General features: G+C 37.1%; 1 protein-coding gene across 4 annotated transcripts in view; it reads left to right on the top strand.

Annotated features, from left to right (window-relative positions):
- Positions 1 to 26,355, top strand: part of RAPGEF2 (Rap guanine nucleotide exchange factor 2) — a 139,165-nt gene that overhangs the window by 50,817 nt on the left and 61,993 nt on the right. For 2 of the 4 annotated variants that reach the window (XM_087936683.1, XM_087936681.1), the window contains exons 5-7: positions 1,795 to 1,870; positions 4,476 to 4,643; positions 9,428 to 9,445. In XM_087936683.1, coding sequence (XP_087792809.1) covers positions 1,795 to 1,870; positions 4,476 to 4,643; positions 9,428 to 9,445 — 262 coding nt within the window. Of the gene's footprint in view, positions 1 to 1,794; positions 1,871 to 4,475; positions 4,644 to 9,427; positions 9,446 to 25,795; positions 25,865 to 26,355 lie in introns of those variants that run through there. The other 2 variants (XM_087936682.1, XM_087936685.1) reach the window with 2 other exon arrangements.

The raw sequence follows: 26,355 nt of genomic DNA, 5'->3' as shown, positions 1-26,355 counted from the left end.
CGTTTGAAGTTATGACTAAGCCCCCCCAAAGCTACTTATAACCTGGTTCAGATGCCATTCCCTCAATCATATGACTGTATTTTGGATGCTCAACAACTGGCTCACATGTACAGCTGTTGTTGCAACCTACTGTAATATGGCATTTTTGCTGGAAACTGGCATTTATTTCCAATTCCTAGCAAAAACTGACCTACATTGAACAATGGGTATACTTAACAAGTGCAGCATTTGCTTTACAACTGTGGTATTTGCTTTAGGGATCACCAGAAAAAGGTTGCAAAATCAAGTTGGTTAAGTGATGATCTGCTTTGCAGTCATCATGACATACAACCGTAATTGCAAGGCTCAATTATGGTTGTAAGTAAAGAACTACTTGTAATGATAAGTTTTGTAGTATAGCCATAGGAGATGAAAGACCAAAGTCCTCTATTAAATCATCCGGCATGAGCAAAGAATTGCTGCATTATCTGTACATAATAGCAAAAGTAAATACATCTACCAAGTTTAGTCAAACTACTGTTGATGAGGAGTTGGATGAGAAATAGAAGACACAAGTTTGGGGTGACATCTACCACTAAGTGTCCTCTATAATACTTTTATTTGTATTGTTTTATTAAAATAATAGAGCTACTTTATTGGCCAATGCTTGAACAGATCAAATGGATTTTAGTTGCTAATTGGCATTTTAAGCATAAATAGCAAAGAGAAAAAGCTACTAGAATTGGAGCCCATAGCTAGGAATTTATATTTATATTGATATTTCTATTATGCCTAATGTTTTCTTAACTTTATAATCACTATTTTATATTCCTACTAAAGAGTAATTCCTGTATATTTCACTATTTTAATAAATAAAAATTTAAAAATTAAAAGATAAACTGATGGCCTGACAATGATTTAAAATATGTTTTCTAATAATTTGCTAGGTTATAACAATTCAGTCTATTTCCTTTTCCTTAGAAACCCACAATGAAGAAAATCTGACCATATCCTTATTCATTGAACCTTTAATCAGTGATTTCCTAGTGTTCTTTGAGCAACAATTCCCTGTTTTATTTTTTTGTCCAAGTGAGATCATTGTGATGATAAGGGACAAATTATCTAGAACAGGGGTGTCAAACTCATGTCGTCACATGACAGATCACAACTCCCCCCCTTCGCTAAACCAGGAGTGGGCATGGCCAGCGCATAATACATCCATCCGACAGGCTGTGAGTTTGACACTCCTGGTCTAGAATATTGGGATATTATAAACCTTGTACAGTATATAATTAGGAACAAATAGTTATTTTAACTGTCACACATTATTCCATATAAAATACCTTTGGAGGTAGATGTCAAATTCAAAGTGTTCTTGCCAGCTGGTAACTGTAAAGAAAAAGTGGAGTCTAAAGAGAGAGACTGCTCCAGAAAGCCTGCAAATCAGTCCACCCTAAGAAAAACTTGATTAGTTTAAATAAACTGCTCCCAAATCATCTTCTAAATATATGGTTGTTACTGTGATTATTTAGGAACAGGATTAATAGAAGGTGGTTGCTATCTGTTCTGCAGTCAACCTTCAGCTCAACCAAAGAATAAAAAAGTCTGGGTAACAGCATTATAAGTGGTAACATAATCCATTTAGAATAGTTGAACTCATTATTTAAATGTGGGGTATTAATGGTAAAGCAGTATATAAGTAAGTGTTATTGCTATTAGCAATGATATCAGCTAACAGTTGTTATAGCCTTAATTTGTTTAGAAGTTTCTTTGATTTTTCAGTTTTTTTTTCTAAATGTTTTTTCTCTCCTTTAGTTTTGGGAAACGCTCTGCAGGAAGCTTCAGGCGTGGCTGTGAATGCATTGTTCTAGAACCATCTGAAATGATTGTGGTAAGTATAGCTAGATTAATGCCTGTAAAAAGTCATTTTGCTATATTGTAGTTATTATTCGCCAAAATACCTCTGCTAGCAATAGGGAGACTGTCTACAATCTTAATTTTTTTAGTGACTTGGAACATCTGATAAAGAAAGTTTTTGTCCATAGGAAAACAAAAAACTTTAACTGTTTGCTTTGTAGGTTTTAACCCCAGCCCCAATAAAGAATGATTTCAAAAGTGTGGGGAAAAATAAATCGGAGCAGTACTTTTTGTTGTTTTAATTTATTTTATAATTTCCTTAATTTAAATAGATCCCATCTTGTTTTGCATAAATTTAAGTTCCTTCATCTTTCCTTATTTCCACACAGTTTAGAAGTGACAACGAATTTCAGTTCCTAGTTTGGCTGAGCTTGTGACCAATATATCTCTTCAAACCATTCAAAAATTTGAGCAATGGGTTCTCTGCCTGGTTGCTGGGTGGGCGTGGCCATGGTGGGCGTGGCCTAGTCAGCCTCCTGCACCTCAGCGGGGTGGTGTTTTTGCATTCCCTGGGCTCTGGAGGTTTTCCTCGAGCCTCTGGGTGGGCGAAAACGGCCTCCCTGGGCTCCAGAGGCTCTCTGGAAGCCGGAAATGGGCCTGTTTCCAGCCTTCCCGAACTTCCAGGATGCCCGTTTTTTGCCCTCCCCAAGTCTCTGTGCGCGCCCTGCACTTGCCTGCATTCAGAACGGGCCATGTTGGGAGGGGCGGGGTGGGCGGGGCCAGACGAGAGTGGGATTTGGGGGTTCTCTGAACTGTGTAGAATCTTAGCTAGAGGGTCTCTCGAACCCCCGCGAACCCCCAGCAGCCCACCTCTGCTTCACACTTTAGGAGAAATGAGAGCTACAAAGTAGGTCAGGCCACTTCACAAATGCCAACAATGCAGGGTTTAATTTGCTTATTTTAACAGTGTTTGAGTAAACAAGTTTGAACTTAGTATTTGGGTGGGAATATCATGAAATCCCAGGCTGAATTGGGGTGTTGAAAAAACAGCAACAGCCACCTTGAAGAAGGCAATAGCAAACTACTTCAGTAATGTTGTCAAGAAAGCTACATAGAAGTATCAGTGAAGAACTTGGTAACAGCAAAGATTTAAAGGAAACTATTTTACACGAATATTGTATTACTGTTTGAAGCCTAGTCCAAAAGGGCAGCAAGTTCATAGTAGCACTAATACATCTGGTTTTTCTGTCAGAGCAATGCCAGAGTGCTCTGGAATTGGAGGAGATTTTGATTTCTCTTGTGCCAAGGGCAGACCACTCACGGTTGATCCTCAATTTCTCAGGTGCCACTTCCATCCACAGGGAGGCTGAACCTATTGGATCAGCCCATCCCAGGTGCTTAATGGACCCAACTGGATTCCAGGTGGAACATGGGGTTATTTTGGAAAGCCCGCTACTCGGTGTGATTGAAGCTTTGGTGACTGTGTGGAAAAAACAGTGACAGTAGCTTTAGATCAGATTGTGCCTTAGTAGTGTCTCCACACCCAGGATTCCTGATGTTACCCCATGGTACACAATGGAATTAAGGGAACCTAAGTGGATTAAGGGGCATCTAGACCATCTCTGGAGAAACACAAGGACCGAAGACAATTGGACAAGAGCTAGAGCCGCTATGAATGCCTAACTCATAGCAAGAAGGGTTGTGAATACTACTAGGAGCTACTTCTCTTCCCTTTTTGTGTTTGCTGATAGCTGCCTCTTCCAGGTGACTTGTTCCCTACTTGGAGGGAGCAACGCTGAAATATACCTAAAAGATTGCTGTGAAGAATATGCTGAGCACCTGGCAGATAAAATTGGTTGCATTTGCTCTACATTGGACCCTTAGGGCAGAGTCTATGGAGGTGATGGGAACTACATCTTGCAAGGTGATCTGGGACAAGTGTGAGCCTGTTGAACCTGAGGAAATGGGTAGGGCTCTCTCAGCCACCTGTGGGTTAGATCTGTGCCCCTCCTGGTTAATGAAGCCTCTCAGGAGGGGATGGATGAGGGAATCTGGCCAATAGTTAACTCCTCCTGAAGAGAGAAAATGGTCCTGTCAGTTCTTAACGAGGTCGTGGTGCGTCCCTTCCTCAAAGGACCATTATTCAACCCAGCTAGCCTGGACAATTTTTGTCTAACCTCTCCTTTCTAGGGAAGTTGGTAAAGAGCGTTGCATGGCAGCTTCCGAGAAGTCTGGATAAAGCAAATTATCTAGACTCCGTTCAGTCAGGGTTAGAGCAGGGTTTGGTACTTCAGTGGCGTTGGTCATGCTTGTGGGTGACTTCTCATGGGAGCCGGATGAAGGTAACCTACTGGCCAAAGACTAATACAGATAATAAACACAATAAAATTTAAGACAGAGTTAAAATACATTTGTAAAATGTAACAACTGTAGGTGAGATCCAGGATAGAAATAACATCTAAAATTCATTTTCTTTTAAAGCAGTTGAATTCACTATTTAAAATATAAAATTTGTAGGTAGTAAACTATGATTTCATATCCTCAGAATAAAACAAATCTTTGCCAATGCATTAGAGACCATCTGGTAATGTTGCTTAAAATACATTGAAAATACATTATTATATTTGCTTATTTATTAGGTGGATTACATGGATGAAAATGAAGAGTATTTCCAGCGACAAGCTTCACATAGACAATCGAGAAGGAGATTTAGAAAAATCAACCAAAAAGGAGAAAGACAAACAATTATTGATACTGTTGATGCTTATCCTGTAGGGAAGCCACCCTTACCTAGAGGTTATCATACGGTAAGCTGTCAATATTTGTATAGTGTATGTTACAGTATGAGAATTAGACTATAAAATTGCTAATCATTAACTTTTTTCTACTGTGAAAACAGATATGATCAAATTATTCCCTGTATAGAAGTTGCCTTGCTTTTATAATAAGTAATTATTATGTGCAGAATGCATTTTTATGTGATGGATATTTAAAGTACATTTTACATTAACTCTATGTCTGAAGATTCATATCAATGAATTATTGTTACCTCATTCCAAAGAGCAAATTTGTGATGTGTTATCTAGGTAAGCTCAATTTTACTTTGTCTCTTTTCAACATATTAAACCAGACTGTGTATCTTCCACTGGTATGCTGACATAATGTTACATCATTTAACAAATCAGAACCAAATCTTTATCATCTGAGAGAGCATTATGTTGCCTAATTAGTTTGCCAATGATTTGGGTACTCTAGCTGAAGAAGTCATATTTTAGTTTAATGTTATAATATTTGTCTATTGTTTAAAAGTATTTGTATTTTGAAATACCAGAGTCTTAGTGTCAGCATTCCATAGTACAAGAATGATGCGATAGCTTATACTGCCATTTTTCATTATGAAAGTAGGTTTCTGGAGCAAATTATATGAGGAAATAAGTGAAGTACATATACATTGAGTGTGGCATTATAAATATCTTTGGTCACAACATTAATGCTAAGTAGAGTATTTTTGTTTGTTTGTTATGTTTAAATATGCTGCTTTTTTAAAAGCTTGAGATGGTACACACTAAACAAAATTTATATTTCTCAAAAATGTAATTTTATTTAAAAATTCTACATAAAAACAAGAGAGAAGAAATTTTCCTTGTTCTAGAAAGAGGCTCTGGCTTGTGGCTCTTGCTTCTTGAAAGCCTAATGGTTTCCTGACAAATAGATGGGCTCAAATAGCAGAGCCATTTTAACTTCTGATTTGCAAATGGGATCCTGGGGAGATAATTACTACTGAAGAGTTGAAGATTTTTGTAGAACATAGAATAAGAACTGAGAATAATAAAGTTGGACATACTCACTGTGCAAGTATTAATTTTAAGACTAACACTTTGAGTTAGTCCATGGGTTAATTGTGTAACATCAGTTGCATAGTATTAACTTCTTTTTATTCTCAATTACAATACTAGGCATTTCATTTTGTACCAATAGAGAATTTGATAACTATTTTCACTACATAATAACATGAAGAATCAGACTTGAAAGTTACATAAAGGAGAATTATCTTGGGAAGACATGACATTTTATGAGAGGAAAAAGTCTTTTGATTAATTTTGTAATTTTGATACAGTAAAATAATCTTCATTATAATCTTCATTAATCTTCAATAAAACACTAGGGATTCCTTTAGTCAACTGACCCCATCTCAGACCACACCACCAAGAGCCAAACCTTCCACAACTGACCCCAACCCATTGCGTTTACAACCTCTGGTGTTTACAGAAAAAGAAGTGCAAGATCTATTCCACAGACAAAAGCCAGGAAAAGCACCAGGGCCTGACAAGATAACTCCTCCTTGCTTAAAAGTCTGTGCCCAACAATTGACCCCCATTTTCACCCGAATCTTCAGTAAATCACTAGAGATTTCCTTCCTTCCTCCTTCAAATGTTCTACTATCATCCCAGTGCCAAAGAAACCCTCCATCAAGGAACTGAATGACTACAGACCAGTTGCTCTAACATTTGTAGTTATGAAAACCTTTGAAAGGCTAGTGCTGTCCCACCTGAAAATCATCATGGACCTGCTGCTAGACCTGCTGCAGTTTGCATACTGAGCAACTAGATCGACAGGTGATGCTGTTAATATGGCTCTACACTACATACTACATGGAGAGTCAAAGACCTATGCAAGAGTCCTCTTTGTAGACTTTAGTTCAGCATTCAATACCATCATTCCAGACATTCTTTTAACTAAACTAAACCAGCTAGCAGTACCTGAACACACTTGTAAGTGGATCATAAGCTTCCTAACAGACCGGAAGCAGCAGGTGAAGCTAGGCAGAATCACATCCAATACCTGTATAATCAGCACAGGGCCCCCCCAAGGCTGTGTGCTCTTCTCCCTATATACCAATGACTGCATCTCAAACGATCCATATGTTAAAATATTGAAGTTTGCAGATGATACAACAGTGACAGGTCTCATCTGAGGCAACGATGAATCCGCATACAGACGGGAGGTTGAACAACTAGCCACATGATGCGACTGGAACAGTCTGGAAGTGAACACACTCAAAACTGTAGAAATGGTGGTAGACTTTAGAGAAACCTTCCCATACTACCACCTCTTACAATACTAGACAGTACAGTATCAACAGTAGAGACCTTCGAATTTCTAGATTCCATCATATCTTAAGACCTAAAATGGACACCTAACATCAAAAACATCATCAAAAAAGCACAACAAAGAATGTTCTTTCTGCGCCAACTCAGAAAGCTCAAACTGCCCAAGGAGCTGCTGATCCAGTTCTACAGAGGAATTATTGAGTCTGTCATCTGCACTTCTATAACTGTCTGGTTTGGTTCTGCAACCCAACAAGACAGACACAGATTTCAATGGATAATTAGGACTGCAGAAAAAACAATTACTACCAACGTGCCTTCCATGGAGGACCTGTATAACGCAGGAGTCAAAAAGAGGGCTGGGAAAATATCTACAGACCCCTCACATCCTGGACATAAACTGTTTCAACTCCTTCCCTCAAAATGATGCTATAGAGCAGCGGTTCTTAACCTTTTTGAAAGAATCTCCCCCTTGAGCCATTCAGGAAGTTATCATCGCCCGCCCTCCCCCAACATAACTTCTCAATCAGAACACAAGGAAATAATTCTTCAATTTATGCAAACAAGGTTTTTTGTTTTCTTTAAAATTGTCATCAGGACATATCGATGCAAATAATTTATTTCCAGTCTTTTCCCCATATCTCAACTGAGTGAAAAATTCTGATGCCACCCATCACTTTACTCCCAAACTTCTTCATACAAGTATTTCATTATTATCTTATTTATTCAAGACACTTAAATGCAGTGACCACTGAAAACAAAATTCAACTGCAAGAAAATCGAATGCCCGAAAAAACCCAGTAACATTCAATGATTTAATTACAAGTGAATTTTAAGATGCAAAAAGAAATATAAGAAAGGTATAAGAACAAACCGCAGTGCAGGAACTAAGAATTTCAAGACGAAAACTCTGAAACTAAATTAAGATTCGAGGAAAATATATATTCATGCACACTGTAAAAAGGGTTTAAAAAGACACAAAAAATTTTTACAGAACATTTTAAAACACAGTTCAATCCACTAATAGCGAGCGATCTGATGTTTTTGTACGACAGATATACAGCTGTTCACTGTACGAAAAAAGTCTCAAGTGTCCCCAAAACTACTCGCTCCATCGTCCCCATATCACTCCCATTCCTTCACCCCCACATCGCCCCTTTTCGTTCCATTGCCCCCCTGAAAAACAAAATCACCCAGGTTAAGAACCACTGCTATAGAGCATTGCACACCAAAACAACTAGATACAAGAACATTTTCCCCGAATGCCATCACTCTGCTAAACAAATAATTCCCTCAACACTGTCCAACTATTTACTAAGTCTGCATTACTATCACTATTAATCTTCTCATCACTCCTGTCACCCATCCCCTCCACTTGTGACTGTATGACCATAATTTTGTTGCTTGTATCCTTACGATTTATATTGACTGTTTCCTAGTATGGTTTGATTGCTTATTTATACCCTATGACTATATAAAGTGTTGTCCCTTATCATTCTTGACGAATGTATCTTTTCTTTTTATGTATACTGAGAGCATATACACCAGTGCAAATTCCTTGTGTGTCTAATCACACTTGGCCAATAAAGAATTCATTCATTTATATAATGCAGAAAATAGAGAATCTTTTGAATCTTTTGGTACCTTCAAGTGCTCTCTCTGATTCTAAAGTATTGGAGAACAACTTTTTCAAGAATGTTTATTCCTTTATGTGTAGCCATTTTCAGTTTATAATTATTGCTGGCCTGTAAATGTTTGCTATCAAATAGTTTTTTCTTGCTGTTTTGTGAATCTTGTTGAATAACCCTGATTATTTATTTTGTTTATATAATAGAATACTTCTCAGGGAAAGGATTGGTGACTTTCTATATGATTTTATGAATTCTTACATTTGAACTCAATACCTTAAAGATGGGATGCTTTTTAATATGTTTTAAAAAGTATAAAGCAGAAACATCGATACATTTCTCACATTTGCTCATATACATGGTAGGAGCAGGCAGAGATGCATTTTGGCTGTGGTTCTCATATGTGCTCATTCTAAATTTAATGCTTCATTATGCAGGGTTTTTTTTTGTCCTTCACTGTAAAGGCAGCAAATCAGGCTGTAAAATAAAACATGATTTGCATGTTTGGTTTCTTGATGCAATATCCTTTACTTGATTTATAAAACAAAGATTTGCTGAAATTGCACATGCTCACTGAATTATGTTTTAAAGGCTAAAAGAAATAACCTATAGAAAGGAATCTATATAGATGAAATCTATGAAAGAAAATTGATAAGTTTTAGCAATACTAGTTTATATTAAATTACTAATATATAACATTTTATATTAAATTGACTAAGTTGCCTAGGGAAAATCCATTTTAAAAACTTCCTTACATAATAGCAGTAGCTCATAATAGTATATGTTTTGTTATATCTGATTATGTTCATCTTTTCCTTTCCTCCTACATGGCATTCATTTCATTTTGGCTCACAGGAATGCACTAAACAGCAGGTATTGTAACCTATGTGTATAGTCCTTTAATGTTTATTTTTCCCAAGTTTGGTGTGTGACTAATGTCTTAATTCTGGCTTGTTGCAAATTTGTGTCATATCCCTATTGTTCTACTTCATAGTATATATTTTAGTTTGAATTTAAGTCACAAATGTAAATTCTTGTGGCATCATCATTGTTAGCATTTCATTTGTTGTGCTGTTGTTATTTTTGATTGCCTGTGTGGCATCTTTCATTGTTAAAAATCTCATAATTTAAATATACAATGCTTACATATATAAAATAGTGGAACACACCCTTTAAGTATTCTATTTATAAATTTTTCAGTTTTCATTCTCAAGCAGCAGCTATATGTTACAGTTCAGCAACTGTGCTCTGTAACAAAAGTTAGTGTTATTTAAGCAAGAGTATACAGGTAGTCCCTGGCTTATGACCACAGCATAAGTCAGTTATGACTTATGACCAACTTTCCTTGATAAGCAAGACAATTGTTAAGTGGGTTGTGCCTCATTTTATAACACTTTCATGCCACAATTGTTAAGAAAATCATTGCAGTTGTTAAGTGAATCATGCAGCCATTAAGCAAACCTGACTTCCCCCATTGAATTTGCTTGTCAGAAGCTGGCTGGGACAGTTACAGAGACAATTATCTGACCCGAGGACAGTCATAAATACATGCCAGTTGGCAAGCACCTGAATTTTTATTACATGACCGTGGAGATTCTCAATGGTTGTATGTATGAAAACTGATCTTCAGTCAGTGTTGTTTTAACTTTGAACAGTCACTAGAATGGAATGGAATGGAATGGAATGGAATAGAATAAATAGAATAGACTTCTTTATTGGCCACACGTGATTGGACAAACAAGGAATTTGTCTTGGTGTAAATACTCTCAGTATACATAAAGAAAAGGTACATCCGTTAAGAATCAAGAATCATAACGTACAACACTTAATGATAGTCATAGGGTACAATCCACAATCAAATCATACTAGGAAACAGTCGACTGGGAGGGGTGATAAGGAAATGGTTGTAAGTCAAGGACTACTTGCACATTCAGAATGTAATGGAACGAGCTGAAGTACCAATTGCATATTTAAAATAAAATGTCTGTCATTTTCATTTGCTGAAAATTGAAATGGTATAAGATTTTATACCAAAGTAACTTAACACCTATAGCACAGGTACAGAGCTGTTGCAGCACCTGTGCGCGAAGTTACGGCTGTTCACATGATCACATTTGGGTGCCTGGTAGCCCACCTGCACTTATGGCCGCAAGGGTCCTGCAACTCCCTCAATCTGGCTATCTACCCGCATTTATGCCATTTTGGCTCCCTGCTGCCCTGCATTCCACCACCCAGTTCATCTTTGTCGCAGTCTTCTAGCTCCTCCTGCTGTCATGTGATGAATCAGCATCTACTTATTCCTGGGCCCTTCCACATAGAATTAGATGTTTACTTTATCTTAATCTACTCTGCTGTGAAGGAAAAGAAAGAAGCGTTTTTAAAAAATACTTTCATCAAACTTCTGACACATTACTTATTAACTTATTTTTAAAAGACATTGGTTTGCAATATTATATATGCACTAAGTACCAATGTTATTATACAGGTGAAAATCGAAAAATTAGAATATCGTGCAAAAGTTCACTTATTTCAGTAATGCAACTTAAAAGGTGAAACTAATACATGAGATAGACTCATTACATGCAAAGGAAGATAGGTCAAGCCGTGATGTGTCATAATTGAGATGATGATGGCTTACAGCTCATGAAAACCGCAAATCCACAATCTCAGAAAAGTAGAATATTGTGAAAAGGTTCAATATTCTAGGCTCAAAGTGTCCCACTCTAATCAGCTAATGAAGCCATAATACCTGCAAAGGGTTCCTGAGCCTTTAAATGGTCTCTCAGTCTGGTTCAGTAGGAATCACAATCATGGGAAAGACTGCTGACCTGACAATTGTGCAGAAAACCATCACTGACACCCTCCATAAGGAGGGAAAGCCTCAAAAGGTAATTGCAAAAGACGTTGGATGTTCCCAAAGTGCTGTATCAAAGCACATTAAGAGAAAGTTATGTGGAAGGGGAAAGTGTGGAAGAAAAAGGTGCACAAGCAGCAGGGATGACCGCAGCCTGGAGAGGATTGTCAGGAAAAGGCCATTCAAAAGTGTTGGGGACTTTCACAAGGAGTGGACTGAGGCTGGAGTCAGTCCATCAAGAGCCACTACACACAGACAGATCCTTGGACATGGGCTTCAAATGGCATATTCCTCTTGTCAAGCCGCTCCTGAACAACAAACAACATCAGAAGCGTCTTACCTGGGCTAAAGAAAAACAAAACTGGTCTGTTGCTCAGTGGTCCAAAGTCCTGATGGGAGCAACTTTTGCATCTCATTTGGAAACCAAGGACCCAGAGTCTGGAGGAACTATGGAGAGGCACACACTGCAAGGTGTTTGAAGTCCAGTGTGAAGTTTCCACAGTCTGTGTTAATTTGGGGAGCCATGTCATCATCTGGTGTTGGTCCACTGTGCTTCATTAAGTCCAGGGTCAACGCAGCCGTCTACCAGGAGATTTTGGAGCACTTCATGCTTCCTTCTGCAAATGAGCTTTATGGGGATGCTGACTTCATTTTCCAGCAGGACTTGGCACCTGCCCACACTGCCAAAAGCACCAAAACCTGGTTCAATGACCGTGTGATTACTGTGCTTGATTGGCCAGCAAACTCGCCTGACCTGAACCCCATAGAGAATCTATGGGACATTGCCAAGAGAAAGATGAGAGACATGAGACCGAACAATGCAGAAGAGCTGAAGGCCACTATTGAAGCATCCTGGTCTTCCATAACACCTCAGGCTGAGAGCTTCCATGCCACACCGCATTGACGCAGTAATTGCTGCAAAAGGGGCCCAAACCAAGTACTGACTACATCTGCATGCTTATACTTTTCAGAGGTCCGATATTGTTCTATGTACAATCCTTGTTTTATTGATTGCATGTAATATTCTAATTTTCTGAGATTGTGGATTTGGGGTTTTCATGAGCTGTAAGCCATCATCATCACAATTATGACACATCACGGCTTGAACTATCTTGTTTTGCATGTAATGAGTCTATCTCATATTAGTTTCACCTTTTAGGTTGCATTACTGAAATAAATGAACTTTTGCACGATATTCTAATTTTTTGAGTTTCACCTTTAGATAGATAAGTAGATACCAGCAGATGATAGATAGATAGATAGATAGACAGATAGATAGACAGATAGATGATAAATATACAGACAGAGCGTGTCTTTGAATCGTTGTTGACTCCTGGGGACTGCCTGGCCTATTCCCTGCAGTTTGATTGATAAAAATTTGGAAACACTTTACTATTTACTTTCTTCCTAGTGGTTAGTGGCTCAAGGTCATCCGGCTAGGTGTGTACCTCAGGCCAGACTAGAACTCACAATCTTCCAATTTTTAGCTCAGTGCCAAGACTACTAGACCAACCTTTCATATAGTGAAGTGAAAAAAGCAAAAATTATGTTAAGCTATTGAGGGGAACAAAAAGAAAAAGAAAAAAATTCACTAGACAATGGAAAAGAGCTAGGAAAAAAAAACCTATTAAAATCCCAGGAAATTGATAATTAGCACAGCTAAAGTATATCTAATTCCATATATATTGTTTTAAAATCTAGTTCATATTAATATTATCTGAATGGTGACATCCTTTCACGAGGCTCATTTATGCAGGATGTAGTTAACATTTTCTGTAATGTTCTTGCTAAAGTAGCTATTAAAATCTTAGCATCAACAATTAACATTTATAATGCATGATAACTTGTAAATCCTTAAACGTTTTTAAAATTAATATAAAGATACCTAAGTATCTAGAGAAGTATAGAAGCTATTTCAATATTTTTTATATCATTTTATAATTATTTCATCTGGTCAAGTTTCCCCCCCAGATGTTATCATATCACAGTATCATGGATTTCCTGTAAAGTTAAAAGCACACCCAGCTTACTTGCTTGAACCACAAAAATTTATATAAAAATTACTATATCTTAAAAAAGCACCTATCTGTTCACTACTATGCTCAGATGTATAGAATTTAATATTTTTACCTGTCAAAAATTGATTTTTTTTAGTTATCTTATTAAAAGGCTTTTATTATTTGAAATTATAATGTTTCTTGTTTAAAAAAGAACTTTGAACTTCAATTTACATCAAAATAGTTCTTTAGTATTCCATATCACAATAATGAGTTTAAACTTTTTTTTTAAAGAAAAAAACCCAAATGTGTTATTGAAGTAAACAAGATCCCAGGCCTAAGTGACAAATAACAAAATATTAAACTCTGTTATCTGTTATAACAGTTTTAGAGTAACTGTCTTACCAATGTTAGTATTATTTTTTTATTGTTGCCTACAATAACAAGGGCAAGTTGATGTTGCTATGAAGGGTTTAAACATTGCTGGTGTTGAAAGATGTTTGTTGTGTTGTCCCGGCCAATTTGTACCTTGCAGTAAGAGAAGGCAAAATAAAATGGATCCTCAAAATGGCATGTCTATTTTGATGGTGAAAGGATGTCTACAGATTCTAATAGTTTCCCATCAGCACTGTGGATTAAAATACGGGTAGTTGTTTCTCTTTTCTCTTAGTATTGAAGTTGCCTATGGAGTGAAAGAAGAGGTTAAATAGGTTAAGAAAATAAAAGGAAGTTAGTATTGGACTCAGCAGGGTGGAAAATTGCTAACAAGAGATAATGAAATTAGAAAGTCTCGGGCTCCTAAAGATATGTAAATTCTTTGAAAATTCAAATTTCTTTAAGTAGAATCAGGAGGCGAATGACTGCAGCATGAGAACACACTACCTGACTCAGACGTTCAGAGAGAGAAAGGAGATTCTGAGACTGGGAAAAGAAAATTAAGGTAGACAAAATAGGTTGTCAGCTAAGTTTAATTAAAGACCTTGATAAGAGTCCCTGGGAAATTGAGTAATAGTTATACACTTAGTTATATTAACTAGGGATAGGTCTTATTAACAGAAGTATTCTTGTTGACAGAAGGCTATACCTAATGTCCCAATACTAGAACAATTAACCATACAGAAATTTACTACATTCAATCCTTCTTTAAAAGAAGATGCTAGAAATATATAGGGGAGGATGTACGTGGCGGGGACTGGAGCTCTGTTTATATGCATTAGCTCAATGCCACTTCCCTAATACATTATAAATAGAAAAAGTAATTTAATTTGATTCATAACAAGGACACTATCTACTGTATCTTGTTTGATGAATTCTAACAACTCACAATAAGTGATGATAGCATGGTGGGAATGAACAGATTAACAGCAGATTATTTTGAAAAATTGTACCAAGATCCAGGAAAAAGAAATAGTTAAAGCAAAGATTTGCTGGTATCCAGTGTTTCTTGAACCCTGGAGATTCAAGGTCACACACATTATTATTTTTTTTGCAAAAGGGTTAGCTGATGGGATAATTTAAAAAGTGGGCATGTCAGATTCAAAGGGGGAAGTTATATATTATGTATGTATATGTATGTGTAGAGTGAGAGAGAGTGGGGGGGGACAGAGAGGGATGGTTACAAAGTCCAGTAGTAAGCTGAAGGCTTATCAAATTCTCTCACAGCTGATGATGAAGGAGAGAAACTCAAAGCTAGTAGAACCCTTCATTTTAATAAGTAAGATAAAAGAAGTAGTTGAGGGCAAATGATAGACTCTAGTACTAAGCCCACAGTTGTAAAAAAACAAAATAAAACTTCTCACAGCAGTTGAGGGAGGAAAACAATACAATTACTGTATAAATCCAACTATACCAAAAGAGTGTAGTGTAAGAAATATTAATTACATATTTCCACAAAATCCCTTAAACATTTAGTTATGTATATACCAAAGGATATGTCCATTAGTAACATGTGATATAACTAAAATATTTAGAGCAGTTTATTCAGATATCAATAGATGGGAGTCCTTAAACCTTACCCTTTGTGAAGGTAAATGCTGTCAAAATGAATATCATTTGAGATTAATTTATATACTGAGAGGAATTGCAGTTCATATACCAGGGGAATATTTTCATAGAATTCTTTGTTTGGAAAATTTATATGGGGTTCTTTGATTCTGAGAATATCTTTACAGAAATTATTATTACCAATTAATGAGTGAGGATTAATGTTCTGTACTTAGTAGGTTTGGGGAGAAATAAGTGGATTATATAAATAGCAATAGCATTTAAACTTCTATACCGTTCCATAGTGCTTTACAACACCCTCTGAACAGCTTACAAATGTCAGGTCCTCATTTTACCGACCTTGGAAGGAGGTAAGGTTGGCCGTGGGCAGAGTTAGCCTGAAATATTGCATTCTAACCACTGTGCCACCATTGCTCATAAACAATTATGCGACAAAGCTAAACTTTTCAGAGAATAATATTCTTTTGAACTATATACCTACTACATGTAATTTGATAATCAAACAATGTATGGCTCAATTTATTCAATGGATTGAAGACCTGATTACGCTTTCTACTTATTGGGGGAATGCCTGTAGATGTAGATCTTGTGAACTATGGGATTCATTCATACAAAATATAGTTGGTAAAAAAGAGTTGATATAAAAGAAACATATATGTACTTGAATAATATTTCATGAGATAGTATGTATAGAATTGTAACTATTATTATAATGGCATACACATATATCACCACCTCTGTTAATTTTATGTTTTATGACTGTGTATTAATTGAAAAGCAATAAAAAGGAGTGGACTGGTTGAAGGTTTCACAAGGAATAGCAGTAGGATAAAGGGAACTCATCATAGAGAAATTTCTTAGACTAACAAAAAGGAAGTAAAAAACAAAGTTTCAGCAGTTCAAGAAGAAGAGAGAAAGAGAGAGAGATGGAGTAAAGAAAGAAGAAAAAACGATCTGTCCCAGGTGCTAGTGCTGCCCCCAGGGAAATTCCCTATTATGTTGAAACTGTATTTATTTATTTACATAGAAGACTTACATGGCCACCTGTCTTACACATGATAAGCTTAGGGGGCTCACAACATTTTATTAAAAACATAACCCTGCCACAGCATCATATATCACAACCCACAGCACTATAATATCCCATCCCTTCTACACTGCTGTTTTTAATTCCTTCCTAGTCCAGTGCTTGCGTGGAAGTCTTTATAGCCCTCAGACTCAGTCCAAAGAGTCAGGGCAGCCGCAGGAAACATATGTTTCCAAGGTCCAGTCAGGTGGCAACGTTTAAGGGAAGGGACTGCAGTGCACTCATCCTGTCTAACCACTAGGGTGGACAACAGATTTAGGGAAATAACCTGGTCTATGCCATTTAGGATTTTAAAGATGACAATCAGAAAGTGCACCTGAAAGTAACTGGGAGCCAGTTCAGTTCAGCTTGTGCAGCAGCCATGTAAATAGTAAAATGTGAAGCATTTCATGTGCCACCGCATGCTGGATCAGTTGTAAATTATGGGTCGTTTTCAAGGGCAGTCCCAAATTGAGCATATTACAATAATCAACTGAGAGACAACTGAGATGTAAGTGATGGTGTGTAACCCTCAGTCCAGGAAAAGGTACAATTGATACATAAGTCAAACTTCTGAAAAGGTCTCCGTAGCCATAGCTGACACCTGTTTTTTGAGCAGGAATTATGAAGCCAGCAGAAACCAACTTGGGTGAGAGTCAAGGATGATGACTCACTGAAAACTGGGGAGCCAAAAAGTCAAAGCGAATCTTTCTTTCTGTTTAGGCCCCCTTCTATCTAGCTCCACAGCTTCTAGGCACTAGGTGAGCATCTGAATGGTACAACCTGCCCAGCATGGGATGATTTATTGGCCACATAATGTTATTACCGTAACTCATGCCATCTTATTATCTCACCCAAAGTGGTCATGTCAATGAGGAGATTTAACTGTTGGCATTAGGTGTAAGACATTTGTGCATTCTTTGAAATATTTTAGACCAACTCAGTGGCTACGAAGGGAGTGGATAACATGATGTGATCTCATTGGAAGGATTTTCTTCTAGACAAAGAGACGAGGAATTATGAGAAGGCAGAAAAAGTGATTCTGAAATCGTGAAACACACATTCACACACATTAAAGCAGTGTTTCAGAAAACACTTCCATAGCCCTCAAAAGGTGTTAGAGAATTGTGGCTATATTGCTGGATTATGGCTACAACTTAAAATCCAGTGAAGAAGTAGTAGAAGAAGTAGGTCTTGAATAGATCTGCATTTTCTACCAAGCCCAGTCAGATTCTAAATTCAAGAGCACCGTTCTGATACAGGAAAGAGGGTAGTAGAACTAGCTAAGGATTATTATTTAGCAACCCGAAGAGAAGAAGAATATCTGAGTGGACCGGATGTCCTAGGAGAGCAAGTATAATTCTAAGAGAAGAAGCCAAGAATGGAGAACTTCTTAAAGAGAGTGAGATAGAAAAAAGAAATTTTTTAAAAAAGCAAAGGAAAGTGAAGAGGCTGCAGGAGACAAAAATGTGGAATAAAACTGACCATAGCTCTCTGGGATATTTCCCAGCAGTGAATGTAATGGAACCCATAAAAGAAAATGGATAAGAGGTAGAGATGCTCTTTTACGATGGCAATTGAAGCCACATCTAATCAAAATTCTTATGGAGTAAGAATGATTTGATTAGTCAAAGCCTAAATCCAAGACTTAGGCTAGAAGCAAAACATTATTGTGGGCTTTGTGAAAAGATTTTCCTACCGAGTAATTACTGTAATTCATGCTAGGCAGGAAGACAACAAGGCTGGAATTACAATAAGAATTGAAGTGAAAATTTGAATATTTACCTTTCCAGTATTCTAAAATTTGTTATTCTTACCTGGCAGACTTTTTAGTATTAATATTGCATCCTTTTTGTCTATCCCTGTGATTCCTGCCTAGTAGTGTCCATATTAATATTAATTTAGTATACATTTATGGAATACTTTATATTCTCAGAGTTTTCTATAACTCGTGGATTTTAACAAATGATTTATCTGGGGAACAATTTGGGGTTGTTACAATATATATTTAAGCTAATCACACTTGTATTAGGAGAGCAGGAACACTTCAAAAGTTGTCCCTACTTTGCCTAAACAAAACCGAAATTACGTTTTAACAGCAGCCATACTTTGGGAAAGCCTGTTGTAGACTTGCCTAGGCAAAAAGGAGAGCAAAATCCAGATAATTTTAACGGTTCTTATTCATTGCCTGCTCAGGGCTGATGACTTGTGCCAGGAAACTATAGACCAAAACCCATAGCACAATGATTGGTAAATGTCTATTTTTTTTTGCTAGATGACATTACGTATGGAATATTATATGATATTACATATGACATAACATAACATAATATCCTCTATTCCTAAGTATTCTCCTTTATTGATGCATAACTTAGCTAGGTTTTTTTTTATATTTCAAAATAGCACACAATAATCAGTTCATGATTATGGTTCCCATTTATTTACCTAAATTTCATCTTCTGTTTGAAAGTCTTTTGCATTACATCATCTGTGGGGCAGATTTTTGTGAGCGACTCCTTGGATTTATTTTTTTCTTTTTTGTTCCTTTGACAAAAGTGCTTGACTGATGTCATAATTGGGCCAACATTTTGGTTGCTTTAGAAACTAAGTATAATAAGGGTGTTGTAGATAAAATTAGAGTTCTAAATAATGTGGCTGCAGGTTTAGATTTTTTTTCCAATTTATGAAAATTAACAGTGCTGAGTTGCTATGGGAAGATAATATGTATTGGGACAATATTCACAGCTTATGAAAGGATTTTTTAAAAATTATTTTCAGTTTTGCAGTGGAACTAGGGTCAAGGTTTCTTCTGATATTCCCTCAAATGTTACAAATGACCAGTTTACAGAAAATAATAGGATGTTCTTTTTTTATACACATAATAATATGTAAATTAGAGTAAGCATGCAGATAAGATTTGTCAGTTTTAAAGTCTCATAGATCAAATATAGTAATGAACTAAAATAAGGAGACATACTGATAAAAATAACAAAGCAATTAATACAAAAATATACTACTTCAATATGCCAATAAACTCTAAAGTATTTTTTTCTAATTCTTTTGACTTCACTCTTAAATAATTTTCCTAACTGTTTCACATTTTGATTCCAAATATTACCAATTATTATTTGCTTCTCTTTTTGATAAATGCTAGCTGGAATATTATTGGTAGTTAGAAGGATACCAGAACTAGATCAGGAGATTATGAATTGAAGTCAATTTTTCCCTCCACTGGTCAACTTCGTTGGTCAGAGTTATTCATCTTTGGTCAACTCTGGTCAAATATCTTTGTACGTTCTCCTTTATAAAAGTAGAGCCTTAATCTGGAATTTTTAAAGAATGTTCTTCAAAGTCTTTGTAAGTACCCAGCTGTTATGCTTAGTGTTCTCAAGGTACATTTTGCTGGCAGGAATTTTTCTGTCAAGCTTTATTCAAGTGGATTAGAATTCACCATATCTGCTTGACAAGATTGTTAAATATAGATTGGCTTTTCTCAGTTGCTTTTCTCTGTAGCTTTCCCAAAGAAGTAATCACAATGTACAACGTTAAATCCTTATGATTATTTAAGTATTGCTATAGGGTGATCCTTCTGAACTGCAATCCTCTATCAGATCTATTGTCTTTCATGGTATATAAATACAGCTTACCAAAACGTCAGGAAAGATTTGCTATATTTCAGGGATTTGTTATTTAGTGTTTACACTTATATCAGATTGATTAATTATGTGCCAACAAGTTGTTGTTGATTTATAGTGATCACTTAGATTTTTTCCCATGATGATCTGTCTCTAACCTGGTCTTTCAGATCTTCTAATGGTGCACCCATCACCACTAACGTAGCTGTAACTACCCACTTTGCTTCTAGTTGACCTCTTGTCTTTCATTCCACTTTTCCCTGTCTTCCAACTTTCTGTATCAAATAATCTGATAAATTATACAAAGGCCTAATAAAAGGGAGACTGAGTTCATAATAAACCAGGCATGATTTTATACGCAAATTAATAGTATGCAATTAATTTAGAAACTCTAAATTTAGTAATGTGTGCTCCTTTCCAATCAGCTTCTGTGGCCGTATAATTCTACTCTGATTTTTAACCATGATTGGTTGATTTTTCACGTACCGCTGCTTTTATAATACAAACATGGATGGTTTTCAAAAGGGAAATGTGAATGTCTTCAATTATTTTATAAAATAATACCCAGCAGTATATCTTCATATTTCTAGTACTAATCTATGTATTTCCTTATTGCTAATATCTTAAGTACCTATTACTTTTCCACAGAAAAAAAAAAGTTTTGTTTATGTCTTTTGAGATTCTTTTTCTCTTCTGTTCTGCTCAGTCCAAGCCCTTACTTTTTCTCCAACAGCCAGCAGGTAGGGCTCTTGTATTCTTCGGTTTGTTTCTTTACTTTTTCATCTTGGGAATACTTTCTCCAGCCGAGGTTTCTTTCTCTTCCAGGCTCTTGCCTTGCCTCAAGTTTAAGACTAGCCTGGGCAGAGGGGAGAGCAAGAGATGGGACGTAAACTCCGGTTTCCAAGTTTCTACTATCTTTCCTGCTGCCTCTTTGGTCACCAAGACTTTGACTTCGCTGCTGTTCTTTTGCTGCTTTCCCAGTGTTTTACAGGGCCCAGAAATATTATCCAACGGCAGATCTCTCCTCCCTTTCTCCTGGTGATGTAATAGTATGTGGGAATGATCTTGGAAACCTGACAAAGAACTACTACGTAGGGAATGGTCAGATAAGAGGGAGCACAGCTCACAACTGCACTGTGGATGAAGAAGAGGCTCAGGAGAGACGGTGCCTAAGTTATCGGGCTTTAAAGGTGACAGCAGGAAAGTTGTACTTTCAGACTTGTAAGATTATGTTAATGAAGACTCTGTTAGTGTAGCTTTACAATAAAGTAGAACTAGCTTATATGAATGTATTTCCTCTCTGGTCTACATGGCAAGGCCAACTGGTGTCTTGCCGGTCTATATGCTTCTCACAGTTCCTCTGTCTGTATTTTCTCCTCTACCCAAAATTTGAAAACGCTACTGTTTCATCAACAGCCATGTGATCCTATTACTGAAAAGAGAGGAGAAGAAAGGAAGAAGGGCTGCCATTTGTGTCCTAGAATGTGTGGATGACCTTGGGGAATCCGGAGACGAGATGCTACCTAGGAAACCATCAGAAAAGGAAGGGAGGAGCTTCCAAATGGAATAGCGGTCAGAAGAAGAAACTTGGGAAGATTCTGCTGTAATTTTTCAGGCAGTTGAGAATGGTGACAGCTAGTTTGTACCTTAAGACTTGATTCCCAATTCCTTAAATATATCTCCCTCCAGTTGACTGGATTGAAAGTGAAACTGGCTTTCTGAGGTCTCTGAGTTACCAATCCCAAGTGTTGGAGATGCCTTTACTATAGATGATCATATTCAGATTTGTGGCACTTTATTCATCTTAACCAAGTAAGATTTTGTAAGTGCTATGTTGGAATGTGGTAGCTGCTCCATATTCATCCTGAATGGTGACATCATGAACTAAAAGAGGGATGGCATTTCTTTTGAATTGGCTTCTACTGGAATCTGCCCGTATCCTTTTATTTTGTACATTTTTTTTAGCCCTCGCTAACTCATCTTGGATGTCATTCATGTCATTCACTGAGGCCGTTGGCTTTCCCATTTGGTTTTGGTACCAGCACAACCAGTCACTTTTGGATGCATCTGTTATGTCCATTTAGTACATCTTATTGAGCTCCTCCTTTAACACCTTTTCTTTGGGGGTTCTGTAATGTTGCTGTTGTAGAGACCTTTCCTTGTGTCTATATGATATTCTACTACACTACTTAAATCTATTTGATTGGTAAATAGTTTGGAAACTCATTCCATAATCTTTAATAATTTCTGCTTTGATTTTAACATTTGAGATTCAGAAGCTCTTCTAAGGAGGACTGGTTCATCCCATACTTAGTCCAATACTTTTTTCTCCCTTCTCTCTTCTCCCTTCTATCATGGCCCAGGACTCAGCCTCTGGTGATGCTGTTCCACCTAATGTCAGCCTTAGGAGACACCAAGCTAAGAATAACCTGAGGCTGATCAAACACAGTTACCATTAGAACAAGAGCAGCTTCATGATGACACATGAATGCCTCCAAACCCTTTGGACCTGGCAAACAGAGTGGAGGGTAGAGCAAAAATACTCAGTGAGGCTCCCTGCCAAGCAAGGGAATAACTGTCCTGTTGGCATGTCATGCTTGTGAATTGTGCTCATGTATAAACCTTGAACCTCTGACCTGTGGAATATCTTACAATTCTGACTTGGCTGTCTGAACTTTAGACTGGATTTTGACTCTTCTGTGCATTCCTGTTTGAAAACAAAATTACGCAGCAAAACTGCCTTCTCCCAGAGACTGATTGATTTACATTCCATTTGGTTTACATTCCTTTCCTTGTCTGCCATTATCTACTCAACATTGAGTAAATTGCTATGCTCTCTCTCTCTCTCTCTCTCTGTGTGTGTGTGTGTATGAATTGAAACTGGAACAGGATAGCGCCCGAGTTCTATTCTGTCATGCCAGTTTTATGGTATATTTTTCTTTTTCCTCTTTCAGTCTGATGCTTCTTGTTTTCCAAATTCTATAGGGACCTTGCCACTGGACCTGTAATTTATATTATGTGCTATATTATGTGATAGCCATAAAAGTTCTTATTTTCACTTTAATCATTTTGATTTTATCCATTTATCATACTGTTCTCTTCTTCCCTTATTATGACAAGGAATTTTTGGTGAATTGTTCTAATACAGCGTTCCCCAATCTTTCCGGGTTGGCGGGGGGAAGAGTGGGAAAGAGGGGGATGGCTTTGTATGAGGGGCAGGTGTGCATGTGTGCATGAGTACATACGCCACAACTTCATTTGCGTGAGCACAGGATGGGGCTTTGAGCAGCGGCACCCGCCACTAATGTGAATGGGGCTGGGTACACACACTGGCCCAATATTTCTGGAAGGTAGAGGAAACACTAATAACTTCTTCCCTTTCTGGCTCAGAGAATAAACCAAATATAAAGTTTTGAAATGGGAAGGAATTTCTTCCCATTGCCCTGATCTCTGTTCTTGACATCTATGAAAGAAACAGTCTCTACAAAAGCAAGCAGTCGCACTGTATACTTCTTTATTGAAGGATAAAGATAATTCAGAGAACTCTGAATTCATTAAATTCTGTTTCAGATTCATGGATATATTCTAGTAGTCTATGTACATTGCAGTTGAATACTTAACTAATCAGATAATATAGTGACAAAATCACCTTCATAAACTTTTTAATATGCCAAATGTATTAGAATTAGAATTCTTCATTGGCCAAGTATAATTAGACACACAAGGAACTTGTCTCTGGTGCATAAGCTCGCAGTGTACATACAGCAATAGTGATAGATCATTATCATATATTTATATTGTTACATTTAAGGTTCTTAGAATAACAAAATGATTTTAGATCTATACAAGCATTTTTTAAAAAAATATTTCAAATACTTCATTTTTTAAAGTTAGGAAGTACACTCCCCCCCCCCCCTTTAGAAAGATTTACACCTCTATTCAAGTTTAAACTCCTGTCTGATCTTTTTAAAAATATAGCATGTTAGTATTAAAAAAGAAAAAAAATAGTCTTATAATTTTATAGGAATATTTCAGCTTTCTTTAGACAAAATATGACAAGATAAGCAGTTGCAACGATTCCAAGTATTAATGTTGTTATTCCCATCCGGATTTGCTGAAGGAGAACATTCATACTTCTGAGAATTATTGCATATAGTATGTGTGATTTTAGAAATATGTTTACATAACCAACAAACTCTTGTGTTCTCCGCTGGCAGGTATTTTGCTTTTTGATACTGTAAAGAAACCACTTTAATATAGTTCACCAGGTCAAGAGATTGTAAAACTACTTTCTCTATTCTTTTTGTAAAAGTCAGACTAAACCCAAATTTCCTGAGCCACAATGGTATGCTAGTTACATATTTTAAAAATAAAATAATTAAGAGATTAAATTGAGTAAAATAAATTGAAAGTGTGTTTTCCTATGATCTATGAATACTTTTTAAAATGAGAACTACAATCTCTATGGCAAAGGGTAGCTGTCATTTAAGTAAAATTTTCAGCCAAGGAATCTAAAACTTTAAATCCATGACTAAGGTTCACTATTACCTAAAGCAGGGTGTCCAACCTTGGCCACTTTAAGACTTGTGGACTTCAACTCCCAGAATTCCTCAGCCAGCAAAGCTGGCTGAGGAATTCTGGGAGTTGAAGTCCACAAGTCTTAAAGTGGCCAAGGTTGGACACCCCTGACCTAAAGCATTCTATACAGGTAATTCTCAACTTAAGACCACAATTGAGCCCAAAATTAGTGTTGCTAAGCAAGATAGTCGATAAGTGAATGTAGCCCCATTTTATGACCTTTTTGTCATAGTTGTTAAGTGAATCACTGTGGTTGTTAAATTAGTAACATACTTGTTAAGTGAACCTGGCTTCCCTATTGACTTTGCTTGTCAGAAGGTTGCAAAAGGTCACATGACCTCAGGACACTGCAACAGTCATAAATACATGCCAGTTGCCAAGCGGCCAAATTTCAATCACACGACCACGGTGATGTGAAGTGTGAAAAATGGTCATAAATCACCATTTTTCCCCAGTGCTGTTGTGACTTTGAACAGTCACTAAACGAATAGCACCTGTACCTGTGAATTTGAAGTCTTGTCAAGTACTCCATTAATGATTAGAGATTTTACAGGTTTGGTGCAATATGATTTTTTTGGATGAAGTATGGAACGGGGAGGTATCAGCCAACGCTATGCATTCTATTCACCTTGGTGAACATTTACATTTAGTTTGGGGACTGTTAAGTAAGTAAATCTCCTTAGTCCTATCCTGCCTTGGTAAGGCACTGGAGCCAGCAGTCAATGGATTTCTTCCCTTCTGGGATTTGCTTGACCTACAGGAGCTGATAATAATACAGGCAAGCGCTTGTGACTCTTATTTGAATTGTCCATCTGTACTTTTAACGAGTGAAATAGTTAAGCAGCTGAGGGGGCGAGCCGCAAGGAATCTGTCTTTCCATTTGAGTTGAATTTTTCGATGTATGGTGGCGGGGGGGGTGGTGGGAAAAGGGAGGGAGGCAGGGAGAGATCGACTTACATCATTCGAACTGCATTGAGTGTGCCTGTGTGCAGGTTAAGAGACAGACTCCAGTGTGTCTTTGCTTTCTGCAGGAAGCAGCAATGCCGTTTGTATCCTAAGAGGGATTTTTTATTTAGAAAAGGAAGCGTTCTTTCTACCAAGGAAATGGCTTTCCTTGTGCGTTGCTATGCCAACTGCCTGCAGCCATGGTCTTCCAAAGTAAGCACAATAACGTAATTATATTGGCGTATTACATTCAGACTCATGATTCTCTAGGTTTGTTTTTCCTCTGTGTATGTGCCTTTGCTGATCCCCCCACCCACCCACCCCCCGTGCTTTCCTTAGCGACGTTCCTGCTGTTCGACATGATTTCCTTGAATGTGATGAGGGACAGACATTATTAAATTAAACGTCTTGTCAGTGTTACGCTGCTCAGATTAATTGTGCAAACTTGGCTAGTTGACTGGAACAGAGATCACTGGTCATCCTGTCAGCATCATTAGCAGCCACGGAGGAGGTCCCTATTCAGATGCTCTGCCCTAATTTTTTTATTTATTTTTTATTTTAAAAAAAATGGGGCCGAAGAGCTCTCTGTCATCGTGATTGCAAACTAAGCAAGGAGACATAACAATCTTGGCTGTGTACAGGAAGCTGGTTGCTGCATCCTGACTAATACTATATGGTTTTAAGCTTTTTTTGAGGGAGTCTTG

This window comes from Pseudonaja textilis, chromosome 6 (assembly GCF_049901715.1).
Source record: "Pseudonaja textilis isolate UNSWEBS1 chromosome 6, rPseTex1.2, whole genome shotgun sequence".
Taxonomy (NCBI): Eukaryota; Metazoa; Chordata; class Lepidosauria; order Squamata; family Elapidae; genus Pseudonaja; species Pseudonaja textilis.
Note: the sequence above shows the minus strand (reverse complement) of the source record. Positions and strands in the feature narration are given on the sequence as shown.